This window comes from Heteronotia binoei, chromosome 2, assembly GCF_032191835.1.
Source record: "Heteronotia binoei isolate CCM8104 ecotype False Entrance Well chromosome 2, APGP_CSIRO_Hbin_v1, whole genome shotgun sequence".
Taxonomy (NCBI): domain Eukaryota; kingdom Metazoa; phylum Chordata; class Lepidosauria; order Squamata; family Gekkonidae; genus Heteronotia; species Heteronotia binoei.
In genome coordinates, this window is record NC_083224.1 from 195,902,663 (window position 1) to 195,917,128 (window position 14,466).

Here is a 14,466-nt window from a genome sequence, read left to right on the forward strand (position 1 = left end):
GTGCTGGAGAAGACTCTTGAGAGTCCCTTGGACTGCAAGAAGATCCAATCAGTCAGTTCTAAGGGAAATCACCCCTGACTGTTCCCTGGAAGGTCAGATGCTGAAGCTCAAATACTTTGGCCACCCAATGAGAAGGGAGCACTCACTGGAGAAGACTCTTGAGAGTCCCTTGGACTGCAAGAAGATCCAATCAGTCAGCCCTAAGGGAAATCAACCCTGACTGTTCCCTGGAAGGTCAGATACTGAAGCTCAAATACTTTGGCCACCCAGTGAGAAGGGAGCACTCCCTGGAGAAGACTCTTGAGAGTCCCTTGGACTGCAAGAAGATCCAATCAGTCAGTCCTCAGGGAAATCAACCCAGACTGTTCCCTGGAAGGTCAGATGCTGAAGCTCAAATACTTTGGCCACCCAATGAGAAGGGAGCACTCACTGGAGAAGACTCTTGAGAGTCCCTTGGACTGCAAGAAGATCCAATCAGTCAGCCCTAAGGGAAATCAACCCTGACTGTTCCCTGGAAGGTCAGATACTGAAGCTCAAATACTTTGGCCACCCAGTGAGAAGGGAGCACTCCCTGGAGAAGACTCTTGAGAGTCCCTTGGACTGCAAGAAGATCCAATCAGTCAGCCCTAAGGGAAATCAACCCTGACTGTTCCCTGGAAGGTCAGATACTGAAGCTCAAATACTTTGGCCACCCAGTGAGAAGGGAGCCCTCACTGGAGAAGACCCTGATGCTGGGAAAGGCAGAAGGCAAAAGAAGAAAGGGACGGCGCAGGCGCACTATCCCATGAGTGTGAGGCACAGAGACCACGAAGAAGATCAAACACGAATTTGAGCAGACTTCGGAGGATGGTGGAAGACAGAAGGGCCTGGCGTGACTTTGTCCATGGGGTCGCAAAGAGTCAGACTCGATTGTGCAACTGAACAACAACATAACCCTTTGAAGACCGAGAATTTCTTCAGAGTCACTCAGTGAAATTGACATACTCTTTATGGGACTTCCTATTTTTAATTACTCCTGGAAACATAGAAATTTTCAGATGGTTATGTACTTATAAATAATTTGATACTTTTCTACTTTGTTTAGTGCTTTTTGGCACAGTTGTTTGGCCATTATGCTCTGCTAAATGGCCATTTGCAGAGCTGGAGGGGCTCGTCTAGACTCCAAGGCCCACCAATCGCATCCCGCCCACAAGCTCCTCACCGGCAGAGGCTCGTCTTCCAGGGTCCCATTCTGCACAGACTCCGGAGGCAGCAGCTCCTCCCCACTGTGCTTCTTGGACTTCTTTTTGTCCTTGGACTTCTCCTCCTTTTTATGCTTCTTCTTCTTGTGCTTGGCGGATTTCTACTGGGCCGGGAGAACCAAGAGTCAACAATGTGGAGTGTCTCATTTTCAGCCCAGCTGCCAAACACGCGGCTTGCCTCCAGTGTTCCCTCTAAGCTGAGTTAAGTGTGAGTTAGATCACAGTTTTTTTAACCTCCAGCTCACACGTTTTCATCTTCACTCAGGAAAAATGGCCCCAGGGCACCATCATTTATGCGGCAGCTCACAACTTTAACGTTAGTAGCTCACCAAGCAGAACTTTGGCTCACAAGACTCTGCAGCTTAGAGGGAACATTGGCAGTAGCTCACAACTCCAATGCCAGTAGCTTACGAAGTAGAATTTTTGCTCGCAAGACTCCACAAGCTTAGAGCAGGAGTGTCAAATATGCGGCCTAGGGGCCAGATCAGGCCCCCAGAGGGGTCCTATCGGGCCGGTGAGCAAATCAAAAGTAGGTTTGCAACTTAACAGATACACACTTGAACACCACCTGAACAGCCTACTCAAGATTGGTACAGCACAGACTTTGTCTCCAATTTTTGACGCAGCGATTCAGAAGAAGTGTCAGTTATCAGACACTGTTAAATAAACAAAATGTCAGATCCGGCCCTCCTAACAAATGAGTTAGACACCTAAGCCTTAGAAGGAGCATTGTTTGCCTCCGCTCCAAAAGAGGGCTACAACAGTCCACCACCTTCCTTCCATGACTCTCCACTCCAGGTGGAGCAGATGCTAGCCCCACGGCATCATTGCCCTCCCAGTGGTTTTGGTTAAAAGCAGCTTGGGAATCAAACCAAATAACTTTGAAAGATTCAAGGCGACTGCTGTTTCCAGAAGGGAAAGCATGCCTTGTGTCTTCACCAGAGGTTACCCTAGATCAGTTTGGGGGCCAAATCAGGCCCCTGGAGGGTTCCTATCAGGCCCCTGAGTGACTGGCTGCCATCTGCTTCCTTCTCCCTCTCTCTTGCTTCCTTCTGCATCACAGCTTGCTTTGCAAGGCTTGATCAGTCACACAGGAGCTACAGAGCAAAACCTCTATTTTCTCCATTAGCTGAGGCTCCTCCCTTGGGGAGGAAGGGGGGAGGAGTCACTTGCTTTGCCAGGTTCTCTCAAGTGCACAGCAGAGTTACTGAGCCAAGTCTCTCCTCCTTCTATTGGCTGAGGCTCCCCCCCAACAGTCCCCTGGGGAAGGAAGGAAAGAGACAGAGCTTCCTTTGCCCAGTTCCCTGGATCCAATGGGAGAGATGCAAAGAAAGCGCCTTTAAGACCAATGAGTGCTAACGTTTTAAGCATGTTTTACTTTTTAAAAAATATATATATTTGTGTTTGCCTGTGTTCTTTATAAAATGTATTTATCTGCTACCTCATCTTAAAAAGGTACACAAACGGCCTGGCCCAACAAGGTCTCATTTATGTCAGATCCGGCCCTGATAACCAATGAGTTCGACAACCCTGGGCTAGAGGAATCTCTGCAGGGCATGTGCATTGGCAAACCCTGCGGGAGCTTCACACTCCAGGATCGCAACTGCAGTTCGCAGGCTCACCTTCCCTTCGCCTTCTTCCTCCGCCTCTTCCTCTTGCCCCTCCTTCTTGGCTTCCTCTGGTTCTCCGGGTTCTGCCAAGTCCACGCTCGCCTTACTCTGAAGAGGCAATTCCAAGGCAGTGTGTTTTGGAAAGAAGCGCACACACACACACCCCGTGGATCACAACACAGTCCCACCCTCGTGCTAGCCTAGGGTCTTCCGGCTCTGGGACAGAAACACGGCGCTGGATTAAACCCTACGGAGGCCTTTTGGGCGGCCAAAAACTTGCGTGGGGGGGGGGGGGCCTTGCAAATTATCTCAGAGTCTGAGCGCCCACAGCCCCAGCTGCAGCCAGCTTCTCCAAAGCCCCTTTGACAAAGCTGCGGGGGAGAGACAGAGAGAGGCAAACTTGGCGACGACGCCGGCAGCAGCCTCACCAGGCAAGTTGGGCAAAGAGCGGCTCAGTTGTTGGCTGCGTGTGCAGGCTGGAAGGGCTGCAAGCAGGGGGGAAACAGTGGAGGGTGGGTTGAGCTGGCCCGGGGCCCCTAAAGGCATCGGGGCCCACAGGCTGGTGCCTACTTGGCCTAATTGTTAATGTGGCTCTGCAGAAACACCAAGGAGGTGGAAAACCCTCCAGGGATGCCACCAGAAATCTTCTAGGTCAGGGGTGGTCAAATTTGCTTAACGTAAGAGCCACATAGAACAAACATCAGATGTTTGAGAGAAGGAAGATTGGGGGGGGGGGGGAGGAAGGAAGGAAGAAGGGAAGATTGGGAGGGGGAGAGAAGAAGGACGGAGGGAGGGGAGGAAGGCAAATAGATGGGGAGAGAGAAGAGGGAGGGAGAGGTGGAAATAAAGCAACTTTAAATGCATTGGGGTTTGTAGAATCTTTCGGGATCAAGTGCCGTGTTCTACTGGAGAAGGTTTTCCTTCCAGACGTTTCGTTCTCAGCTGCGGAGAACATCCTCAGTGGCACAGCAGCCAAGAAGGTCTGAGCGCCTGCTCCGGCTGCCACCTAATGATGTTACCAGCCGTGAAAACCTGAAATCTTTAAATGCATTCTCCAAGCCGCTGGCTGGCTTGACTCGGAAAAGTGACTTAAAGAGAGAAATGCCTTCTCCAAGCCAGCTGATGAGGGAGGGGCTTCAAGAACCACACAATATGTGTAAAAGAGGCACATGTGGCTCCCGAGCCGCACTTCAGCCACCCCGTTCTAGGCCGGCAGCGACTGCATAAACCTAGAATCATAGAGTTGGAAGGGACCTCCTGTCAAGCAATGTTTTATCTTATTATGACTATATTTATCAGAATATGACTGCCATGCTGTAGCTGTCGCTAACCCTAAAACAAAGTTGAGGCACATCGAAGTAGAGAATTAGCTGGTACCTCTTTCGCACCTCTTTCGGCTTTTACTAACAAATGCAGGAATGTGCCTTTGAAGATAAAACCTCCAGGGACAATTTCCCAGGCAGCGCATGAACCCAGGAAGAGTAACCACAAAGGAGATAACGAAGGGACCCGTGTGAACTTTCACACGTGAATATAGAAATGCTTAGCAATTGTAGCAAGGTTTAGGGAACCTTTGATGTGCCACCTTTAAGTATGCATTTTGCTGTTACTCTGTATCAGTTCCAATTCTTGGCTCAATATAAGCACAGGGATTATCAATAAAACCATACTTTGTTTCAACTCAAGGACTGGTTACTTTGAGATCCGCGTGCTTGACACCTCCAGGGTCATCTAGTCCAACTCCCTGCACAATGCAGGAAACGCACAAAAAACCTCCCCCAAAATTCACAGGATCCTCATCGCCGTCAGATGGCCATCTAGCCTCTGTTGAACAATCTCCAAAGAAGAAGAGCCCACCACCTCCTGAAGAATCCTAGAGTTGGAAGGGACCTCTAGGGTCATCTAGTCCAACCCCCTGCACAATGCAGGAAACCCACAAATACCTACCCCAAATTCACAGGATCTTCATTGCTGACAGATGGCCATCTAGCCTCTGTTGAAAAACCTCCAAGGAAAGAGAGCCCACCACCTCCCGAGGAAGCCTGTTCCACTGAGGAATCGCTCTAACGGTCAGGAAGTTCTTCCTAATATTGAGCTGGAAACTCGTTTGATTTAATTTCAACCCATTGGTTTTGGTCCTGCCTTCTGGGGCCACAGAAAACAATCCCACCCCATCCTCTACAGGACAGCCCTTCAAGTCCTTGAAGATGGTGATCCTATCGCCTCTCAGCCGCCTCCTCTCCGCAACCTGCTAAGGAGCCAGCTGGCCAAGGACTCCGAAGGCCTCTATTTCAGAGCTCCTGCTTGGGCCAGCTATGCTGGGAGTCCACCTCCTCCAGGCCAAGACCATCCCCCTGCAGGGGCCCACCCATCGTGGCACACAATCTCAGAAAGGCAGGGGCCTCTGAGCGCTGCAGCCACGCTGACTAACCTCTGCTTCCGTGGCTGCAGCAGGAGCATCCGAAAGCCAGAAGTCCATGTCATCGTCAGGCTAAAGCGAGCCATTGAAAGAAAAGGAGGGGGGGAAAAAAGTTAACAGCGAGCGACGTTCCCTCTAAGCTGAGTTAGTGTGAGCTAGCTCCCAGGGTTTTTTTTTTAGCCTCCAGCTCACACATCTTTGTCTTCGCTCAGGAAAAAAACGGCCCCAGAGCAAACAGATTTATGCAGTAGCTCACAACTTGGAATGCCACTAGCTCACAAAGTAAAACTTTTGCCCGCAAGACTCCACACAGTTTAGAGCAGGAGTGTCAAACATGTGGCCTGGGGGCCGAAGCAGGCCCCCAGAGGGCTCCTATCAGGCTCCTGAGCAACTGGCTGTCATCTGCTCCCTTCTCCCTCTCTCCTGCTTCTTTCTGCATCACAGCTTGCTTCGCCAGGCTTGCTCAATCGCACAGGAGCTAGGGAGCAAAAGCTCAATTTTCTCCACTGACTGGAACAGAATAAAGTGCTAGGAAAAGTCCTTATTTGGGTTGTTTGGAACATCTACTCCGTCAGGAGTAGGTGAAACAAGGCCTTTGGACTTTTCCTAGCACTTTGTTCCGTTCCAATCAATTTACAGCTTCATGGCTACTTTAAGGAATTTTTTTCCTAAGAATTTGGATGAATTGTTTATGAACGTTATACTAAAAATCTTGTATAATTAATTCTAACAAGTGTACGAGCGTTATTAGTAATTTTTTTCACAGATTTTTTTCCCTGGTTTTCGACTGCTCTCTCAATTGCACAGCAGAGCTACTGAGCCAAGCCTCTCTTCCTTCTATTGGCTGAGGCTCCTCCCCCTTCTTGGTTCCCTGACTAGGTCAGTTCCCTGGCTCCCGTGGGAGAGATACAAAGAAAGCACCTTTAAGACCAACGAGTGCTAATGTTTTAAGCATGTTTTGTTTTAAGGGTTTTTGTGCGTGTGTCTGTGTCCTTTATATAGTTTATATCTCTACTACCTAATCTTAAATAGGTACACACATGGCCCGGCCCAACAAGGTCTCATTTATGTCCGATCTGGCCTGCATAACAAATGAGTTCGACACCCCAGTTCTAGACTTTCATTACTATAGTCTCACTGATTCTGAATGTTTCTAGCTACTGATTCTTGGCATGGAGGCTTGGGGGTTGTTTGTTTCTTTTTGGTTGCTCTCTCTTATGGTTGCAGTCTCTAAAACAGAATTGTAGAACTAGGCTAGGCTGAGAGAAGACATTACTGGCCCAAGGCTTCCCCAGGGAGCATTTGTGGCTAATGAAAACACACAATTTTAAATCCATCCCTTCTTAATTTCCCGCACCCTTAAAACAGGCCAGGTTGTACACCATGGCAGTGTTCCCTCTACGCTGAATTAGTGTGAGGTGGTTCACAGTTTTGTTTAGCCTCCGGCTCACACATTTTTGTCTTGGCTCAGGAAAAATGGCCCCAGAGCAAACTAATCGATGCAGGAGCTCACAACTTTAACGCCAGTAGCTCACGAAGTAGAATTTTTGCTCACAAGACACCACAGCTTAGAGGGAGCATTATACCACAAATGTCTAAATCTGTGCATTCGTAGAATTTACGCCCAAGTTTAATCTACTGTGCCCAGAATCTGGTAAGAGTCACCTTTTTCTCTTCGTCCTCCGTTTTCTTCTCCCGCTCTTTCCTCTTCTCTTTCTCCCTCTCTTTCTCTTTGTGTTTTTTCTCTTTCTTCTTTGGCTTCTTGCTCTTCTTCTCTACAGGGGGAGCTTCTGCATCTTGTGGGGACTTCAGGCCGTCGGCGTTCCTGTGCCTTTGAACGGGGAGCTTCTCGCTGTCTGCTAAAGGCCTTTGCACAAAGAGAGAGAGAGGGGGGGGAAACGGGCTACCTCGGAGAAACGGCAATCCGCACGCTTCCCCAAGAGGCACGTGGAAACCCCGCTGCGGGCTGCCAATGGTACTTTTGCAGCAACCCCCTCCCCTCCCTGGCTTGAACTGGTCTCAGTCCAGCTGCTGAGCCCATTTCAAATTGCTCAAAAGGGCCACAGGAAAAGAAGACCGATTTATACATCGAACGGGTGTCTTTGCTGGCAAAGGCATAGCCAAGGAAACCCAAAAGCTCATGACTATAAATTACTGGCGAACAACAATTCCACAGAATTTCAAATATAAGGTTCGGAGTGGAAATGAGACAGGCAAGGAGAAACCCAAAGGCTCACAACTATAAAATACTGGCGGACAACAGGTATAAGAAATTGCAAATGCAACGTTCAGAGCGTTAAGATGCTACGTTCAAAATGTGCAAACAAACACATGGGAACAACTGGATGTGTGTTTTTTCCTTCCTTTCTTCACTTTGACCCGACACGCTCCCACTGCGAACGGGAAACGGCAGAACAGCAGTTCAGAACGTATTAAACTCCGCTGAAGCTATTTCAGTGCTTTAAAAATGAAAGCGGTGCTCTTCTTTAGTGGTTGCCAGTGGAGATGAAGGCTGTGGCCCAAATACCTAAGCTAATCACGGGGCCACAGGCTGGAACCGGCCGTTTCACTCGTAGCTTCGCCGGATATTCAAATTGGAGTTATGTAAATCTTCCATGGTGAGAGTCAGTTTGGTGTAGTGGTTAAGTGCGCTGACTCTTACCTGGGAGAACTGGGTTTGATTCCCCACTCCTCCAATTGCACCTGCTGAGATGGCCTTGGGTCAGCCATAGCTATTGCAGTTGTCCTTGAAAGGGCAGCTTCGGGCAGAGCTCTCTCAGCCCCACCTACCTCACAGGGTGTCTGTTGTGGGAGAGGAAGGGAAAGGAGATTATAGGCCACTCTGAGATTCTGTCCTTGAAAGGGCAGCTTCTAGGAGAGCTCTCTCAGCCCCACCTGCCTCACAGGGTGTCTGTTGTGGGGGAAGAAGGAAAAGGAGAGTGTAGGCCACTCTGTCCTTGAAAGGGCAGCTTCTGGGAGAGCTCTCTCAACCCCACCTGCCTCACAGGGTGTCTGTTGTGGGGGAAGAAGGAAAAGGAAAGTGTAGGCCACTCTGTCCTTGAAAGGGCAGCTTCTGGGAGAGCTCTCTCAGCCCCACCTACCTCACAGGGAGTTTGTTGTTCTGGGGGGGGGGAAGGTAGAGGAGATTGTGACTGCTCTGAGACTCTGAGATTAAGAGTATAGGGTGGGTATATTCACACTCGTTCTTCAAACTCTCAAGTCAAAGGATGCTGCCTCCTTCCAGGACATCCTGAACTGCCGTTCTGTCATTTCCCGATCACAGAGGAAGCTTGTCGGGTCAAAGTGAAGAAAGAAAGAAAAAAAAAACGCACATCCGGTGGTTCACATTTGTTTATTTGCACATTTTGAATGCAGCATCTTAACACTCTGAATATTGCATTTGCAAGTTTGTATAACTGCTGTTCACCAGTATTTTATAGTTGTGGGCCTTTGGGTTTTTCCTCGCCTGTATCATTTCCACGGCTTCCTCCTTCTGCGCTCGGCAAGTGTAGAGAGGAGCAATGTGGAAGAGGGGTGGGTTTTTTTGCTCCAAGCCCCCAAATACGTTTCCGCTGGCTCGTCTTTCAACGACTGAAAGCGCTAAAACCCTCACGGCCTTTAGAGGAAAGGGGGGGGGAAGCTCTATCGCCTCCCCCTTGCCACCTTCAGGGGGTGAGTGTGCTAAACGAGAACAGAAGGAAAAGCCTGCACCAGGGACATCCTTTGGTCACGGCAGATTCTGCAGCCCGCCGAGCACTTCGGAACGACTGCCCAGCCTGCCTGCTTTGCACGGCTTTTAATCTCGCTCGGGAAAAGGGGGAGGGAACTGGGAGAGGAAGCAGCCAAGCACTATAAAGCTCAACAGGGCCAGGGACCCGCTTCAAACAGTTCCTTCGGACCTCTTCTATCGCAGTGACTTCAGATGCACCAAGCCTGCTTATAATGTGGGCTTGATAGACTAGCCCGTTTCCCACAGTCACCTGTGGTAAAGATAGCTTGGCTGTAAGCCGCCTGGCAACTAAGCACAGAAAACAATCCGAGAGAGGTCACTATAATGGATAACGCTACAAAAAAATACAAGCTAGCGACCAATTTACTAAGGAATATATAGAAACCAGTCCAAATGCCCAAAACATGTACATTCAAGTCCCAAAGTAGTGTGGTGACAAATCAATCGGTTAAGTACTCGTTTCTTTCCAGTCTTCATCAGACCTGGGACCCAATATTGATTCAATTATATAGATTCGTTACATAATTTTTTTTAAAAAAGGGAACGTAGAGCGTCTCCAACAGCAATTTCACATCGGCTACAGCTCAGTATGAGGCTTCTTGCAGTATGAGGCTTCTCAATATGAGGCTTGCAGTATGAGGCTTCTCTGCGTCCCCTTTTTAAAAAAATTATGTAAAAAAATCTATATAATTGAATCAATATTGGGTCCCAGGTCTGATGAAGACTGGAAAGAAACAAGTACTTAACCGATTGGCTTGTCTCCACACTACTTTGGGACTTGAATGTACATGTTTTGGACATCTGGACTGGTTTCTATATTTCTTAGTAAATTGGTCACTAGCTTGTATTTTTTGTTTTGTTTGGCAACTAAGCATAGCATGCTAGACAAAGATCTTTTTTAAAAGAAAAGATAATCATGCTGCCAAGCTTCTCCTGTGCAGTAAATCGCTTTTGCGGCTTCGTTTGCGGATGGGAATAGAGAGACCGAGCCTCTTGTCGACAACTAAAGGCAGTGCCCGGATCACGACGGCCCTGTTGTGGTTTACAGTGTGACGGAAGCAGCCAACCTTCCACAAGTCTAGATAACTTGAGATCCTCTTACCTGCCAGCTCTCCCTGAAACCAGACTGGGTGTGAGAGACAGAGAGAGAGAGAGAAAGAGAAAGAGAAAGGATAAAGGGGCGAGGAAAACCACTATGACAGAAGGCAGTGATGGTGCAGGAATGGAAAGAGCAGAAAGAGAGAAGAAAGAGAAGTGTTCAAGAGGTCCCGGAGACAGCATGTGGAAGGGACCCCGCGGAAACCGACCCCCTTGGGACACATCTCATATATATGGACATATGAAGCTGCCTTATAATGAATCAGACCCTTGGTCCATCAAAGTCAGTACCGTCTACTCAGACTGGCAGCAGCTCTCCAGGGTCCAAGCTGAGGTTTTTCACACCTATTTCCCTGGACCCTTTTTTGGAGATGCCAGGGATTGAACCTGGGACCTTCTGCTTACCAAGCAGATGCTCTACCACTGAGCCACTGTCCCTCCCCTCTCGAAACACTGTCCTTTTTATAAAGAAATTAGAGACGAGACAATCCTTCCTCTTTCGGATGGATGAGTAGTGCTGACGGATAGGGCATGTTTGGAGAAACTACTGACGGACGAAATTCCAGCTGTTACCAAGTTTTGTGCCCAAGTGATCGAAGTGCACAGCAAACAATAAATCTGTGTTTTTAGGTCTTCTCTCATATTTAGAGCTTACATTTTTAGATTAATGTACAATTGTTGCTTATTTAAATTGAAATATGACTTGCGTATTCTATTCCTGAGATATGTTCCTTGTATTCTTTGTGCCTTACTTTTACCTATTATATGTTTTTATCCTGTTGAATGTTTGAATGTGGTCACTGACTGTAATAAACTGCTAGGGGTAGTGATTCAAACCACCCCCTCTCTTGCCAGCACCAGGGTGAGCTGGTTGCATCCGTGAGACAACAAGCAAAGTGGCAACACGGAGTGAAAAAACAGCACCTGTGTAACAAAACTATAAAGATATTCAGAATTTTTCAAAGTCTTTGGGCGTTTTTGCACTTACCTTAAGCCGGAGCGACGTCCCTCTTCACCGCGCAGCGTCTGCACGGATTTCGCACTAATTGCTCCGCAGAACCTGGAAGAGCCGCAAAGTCCCGCGGCTTTTGCGTCGTAAATGTAAACCGCCAAAACCCAGTTTACATTTGCGACGCAAAAGCCGTGGGACTTTGCGGCTCTTCCAGGTTCTGCGGAGCAATTAGTGCGAAATCCGTGCAGGCGCTGCGCGGTGAAGAGGGACGTTGCTCCGGCTTAAGGTAAGTGCGAAAACGCCCTTTGTTTTCCCTTATAATGGTACCAAATGCAATACAGACAAAAATATTTCAAATAAGGAGTAGGTCCCACTATAGAGTAGTCCATATTCCAAAATCAAGAAACGTTCATATAGGGCATGCAGTCAGTCCTTCATGCTCATAAGAGAAACTAGTTCACTCAGTCTTTCTTCCTTGTAAATTTCTCTGCGCGGAATCCAACTTCCTTAATAAATTTTGGCTCTCGAGGTTCCTTCTACGTGCCGGTCGACTAACGGACCACGTTGCACAACAAATGCTTTTTCACAGAGCCAATCTGCTTACATTAAAAGTAATCCCATGCAAAAGAATATACAATTCACAAAAAAGAATCGGTTTGTATCACAAGTATGAGTGGCAATTTTTTGGCACGTAGGACTCACCTGACTGTATGTCCTATATGAACATGTCTTGATTTTGGAATACGACTACTCTGTAGTGGGACCTACTTCTTTTTTTGAAATATTTTTGTCTATACTGTGTTTGGTATCATTATAGGGAAAAACAAAGACTTTGAGCGTTTTCGCACAGGGCTTACCCCGGAGCGACGTCCCTCTTCACCGCGCAGCGTCTGCGCGGATTTCGCACCCACTGCTCCGCAGAACCAGGAAGAGCCGCGGCTTTTGCATCGCAAATGTGAACTGGTTTTTGGCGGTTTACATTTGCGACGCAAAAGCCGCGGCACTTCGCGGCTCTTCCTGGTTCTGCGGAGCTGTGGGTGCGAAATCCGCGCAGACGCTGCGCGGTGAAGAGGGACGTCGCTCCGGGGTAAGCCTTGTGCGAAAACGCCCTTTGAAAAATTCTGAACATCTTTGTTGTTTTGTTACACGGGTGCACGAGGGAGGCACACAAGGGTGCAATTAGGAACTATCAGCCTCTTCTAGCTCCCAAGATTCTCCAATCGTGTAAGAAACACAGCAGCCTGGGGAGGAACAGTGGCTCAGTGGTAGAGCGCCAAATTGGGTATGGAGTCCATTGTATTCTATGGGAGCCATAAGACAGAATGGCCCACAAGGGGGCGCCATTTTTAAATTTTGCCCCCTGCCCCCCCCCCGGTCCTGTCCGAGCTGGCCGACGGGCAATGGGGGCTTCAAGAGCCACGCAATATGCGTGAAAGAGCCACAGTTTGGCCATCCCTGTGTGAGTCCAAAGCCCGCCTCTGCTATCGCCTTCTAAACTACTATTCAGACAGAGAGACTGCCGTTGAACGTAGAGATTCAACGATCACGGATGAACTCTCCCACAATTTGCCTAACTCCTTCTAAAGCTATCTTAACAATGATGGATGCATCTCGTAGCGGCAAGTCAACCGCTGCACGAAGGATTTCTTTTGGAGTGTATTCTTGTTCATTGTTGCTGGGTTCTCTGTTACGAAAGGAGGGACCCAGTCTTTCCTGACTCATTAAGAACGTAAGAGAAGCCATGTTGGATCAGGCCAATGGCCCGTCCAGTCCAACACACTGTGACACATAAGAACATAGGAGAAGCCATGTTGGATCAGGCCAGTGGCCCATCCAGTCCAACACTGTGACACATAAGAACATAGGAGAAGCCATGTTGGATCAGGCCAGTGGCCCATCCAGTCCCAACACTCTGTGTCACATAAGAACATAAGAGAAGCCCATGTTGGATCAGGCAGTGGCCCATCCAGTCCAACACTCATGTGTCACACAGTGGCCAAAACCCAGGTGCCTTCAGGAGGTCCATCAGTGGGGGCCAGGACACTAGAAGCCCTCCCACTGTTGCCCCTCCCAAGCACCAAGAAGACAGAGCTTCGCTGCCCCAGACAGAGAGTCCCAACAATATGCTGTGTCTAATAGCCACTGACGGTCCTCTGCTCCATATGCTTATCCAATCCCCTCTTGAAGCTGGCTATGCCTGCGCCGCCACCACCTCCCGTGGCAGTGAATTTCACGTGTTAATCACCTTTTGGAAGAAGGACTTCCTTTTATCCATTCAAAATCGCCTGCCCAGCATTTCATGGAGTGCCCACGAGTTCTTATATTCTGAGAAAAGGAGCACTTCTTTCTCTACCTTCTCAGTCCCGTGCATAATCTTGTCCACCTCCAGTTACGAGGTGAAAAGAGCAGCTGGGCACTTACTTGTCCAGGTCGATGTCCAGTGCTTGTAGGGATCGTTGGGGTCTTTGTCGTCCTCGTCGCTGGGCAGAGCATTCTGGAAACACAAAGGTGCAGAAGAGCCAGGCCATGAAGGGGAGGAGGTCAATGCTGAACCAAAAAGAACCCATCTCACGCAACCCCCATTTTTGCAATAACTTTTCAGGTTAAATAAAAGTGGGAAGATGAAACGAATAGGCTGTATCCTTTCCATGCCTTAAATCAAGTGCTGATAGAGGAACAGCTCCAGCTCTCTAGATTACCAGGAGGGCTTGGTGAAGCCAGAAAGAGCAACCAACGAAAGTTGGGAAAAATCTCCAGTGCCGGTCTGGCAATTCTAGACCAGGGATGTCAAACATGCAGCCTGGGGGCCAAATCAGGCCCCCAGAGGGCTCCTATCAGGCCCCCGAGCAACTGGCTGTCATCTGCTTCCACCTCCCTCTCTCTTGCTTCCTTATGCACATCAGCTTGCTTTGCAAGGCTTGCTCAATCACACAGCAGAGCTACAGAGCAAAACCTCTATTTTCTCCATTGGCTGAGGCTCCTCCCGAGGGGGAGGTAGCTTGCTTTGCTAGGCTCTCTCAATAGCACAGCAGAGCTGCTAAGCCGAGCCTCTCTTCCTTCTATTGGCTGAGGCTCCCACCCTCCTGGTTTCCTGGGGAAGGAACAACAGTGCCAGAGCTTCCTTTGCCCTGTTTCCTGAGTTGCATGGCAGGGATACAAAGAAAGCACATTTAAGATCAATGAGTGCTAATGTTTTAAGGGTTTTTTTTTTTAAAAAAAGCTTTTGTGTTCATTTGTGTCTCTGCCACCTAATCTTAAATAGGTACACCCATGGCCTGCCCCGACAAGGTCTCCTTTATGTCAGATCCGGCCCTCATAACAAATGCGTTTGACACCCCTGTTCTAAACATTCTCCCAATGCCACAAAGCACTTCTTTTGTTTCCTGGCTCACCTGGGAAGCTACATTAAGAGTTTG

General features: G+C 48.6%; 1 protein-coding gene across 1 annotated transcript in view; it reads right to left on the bottom strand.

Annotated features, from left to right (window-relative positions):
* Positions 1-14,466, bottom strand: part of AP3D1 (adaptor related protein complex 3 subunit delta 1) — a 95,627-nt gene that overhangs the window by 20,447 nt on the left and 60,714 nt on the right. The window contains 6 exon segments of the mRNA XM_060233131.1: positions 1,202-1,342; positions 2,864-2,959; positions 5,283-5,342; positions 6,936-7,137; positions 13,472-13,496; positions 13,499-13,644. Of these exon segments, the coding sequence (XP_060089114.1) occupies positions 1,202-1,342; positions 2,864-2,959; positions 5,283-5,342; positions 6,936-7,137; positions 13,472-13,496; positions 13,499-13,644 (670 nt within the window).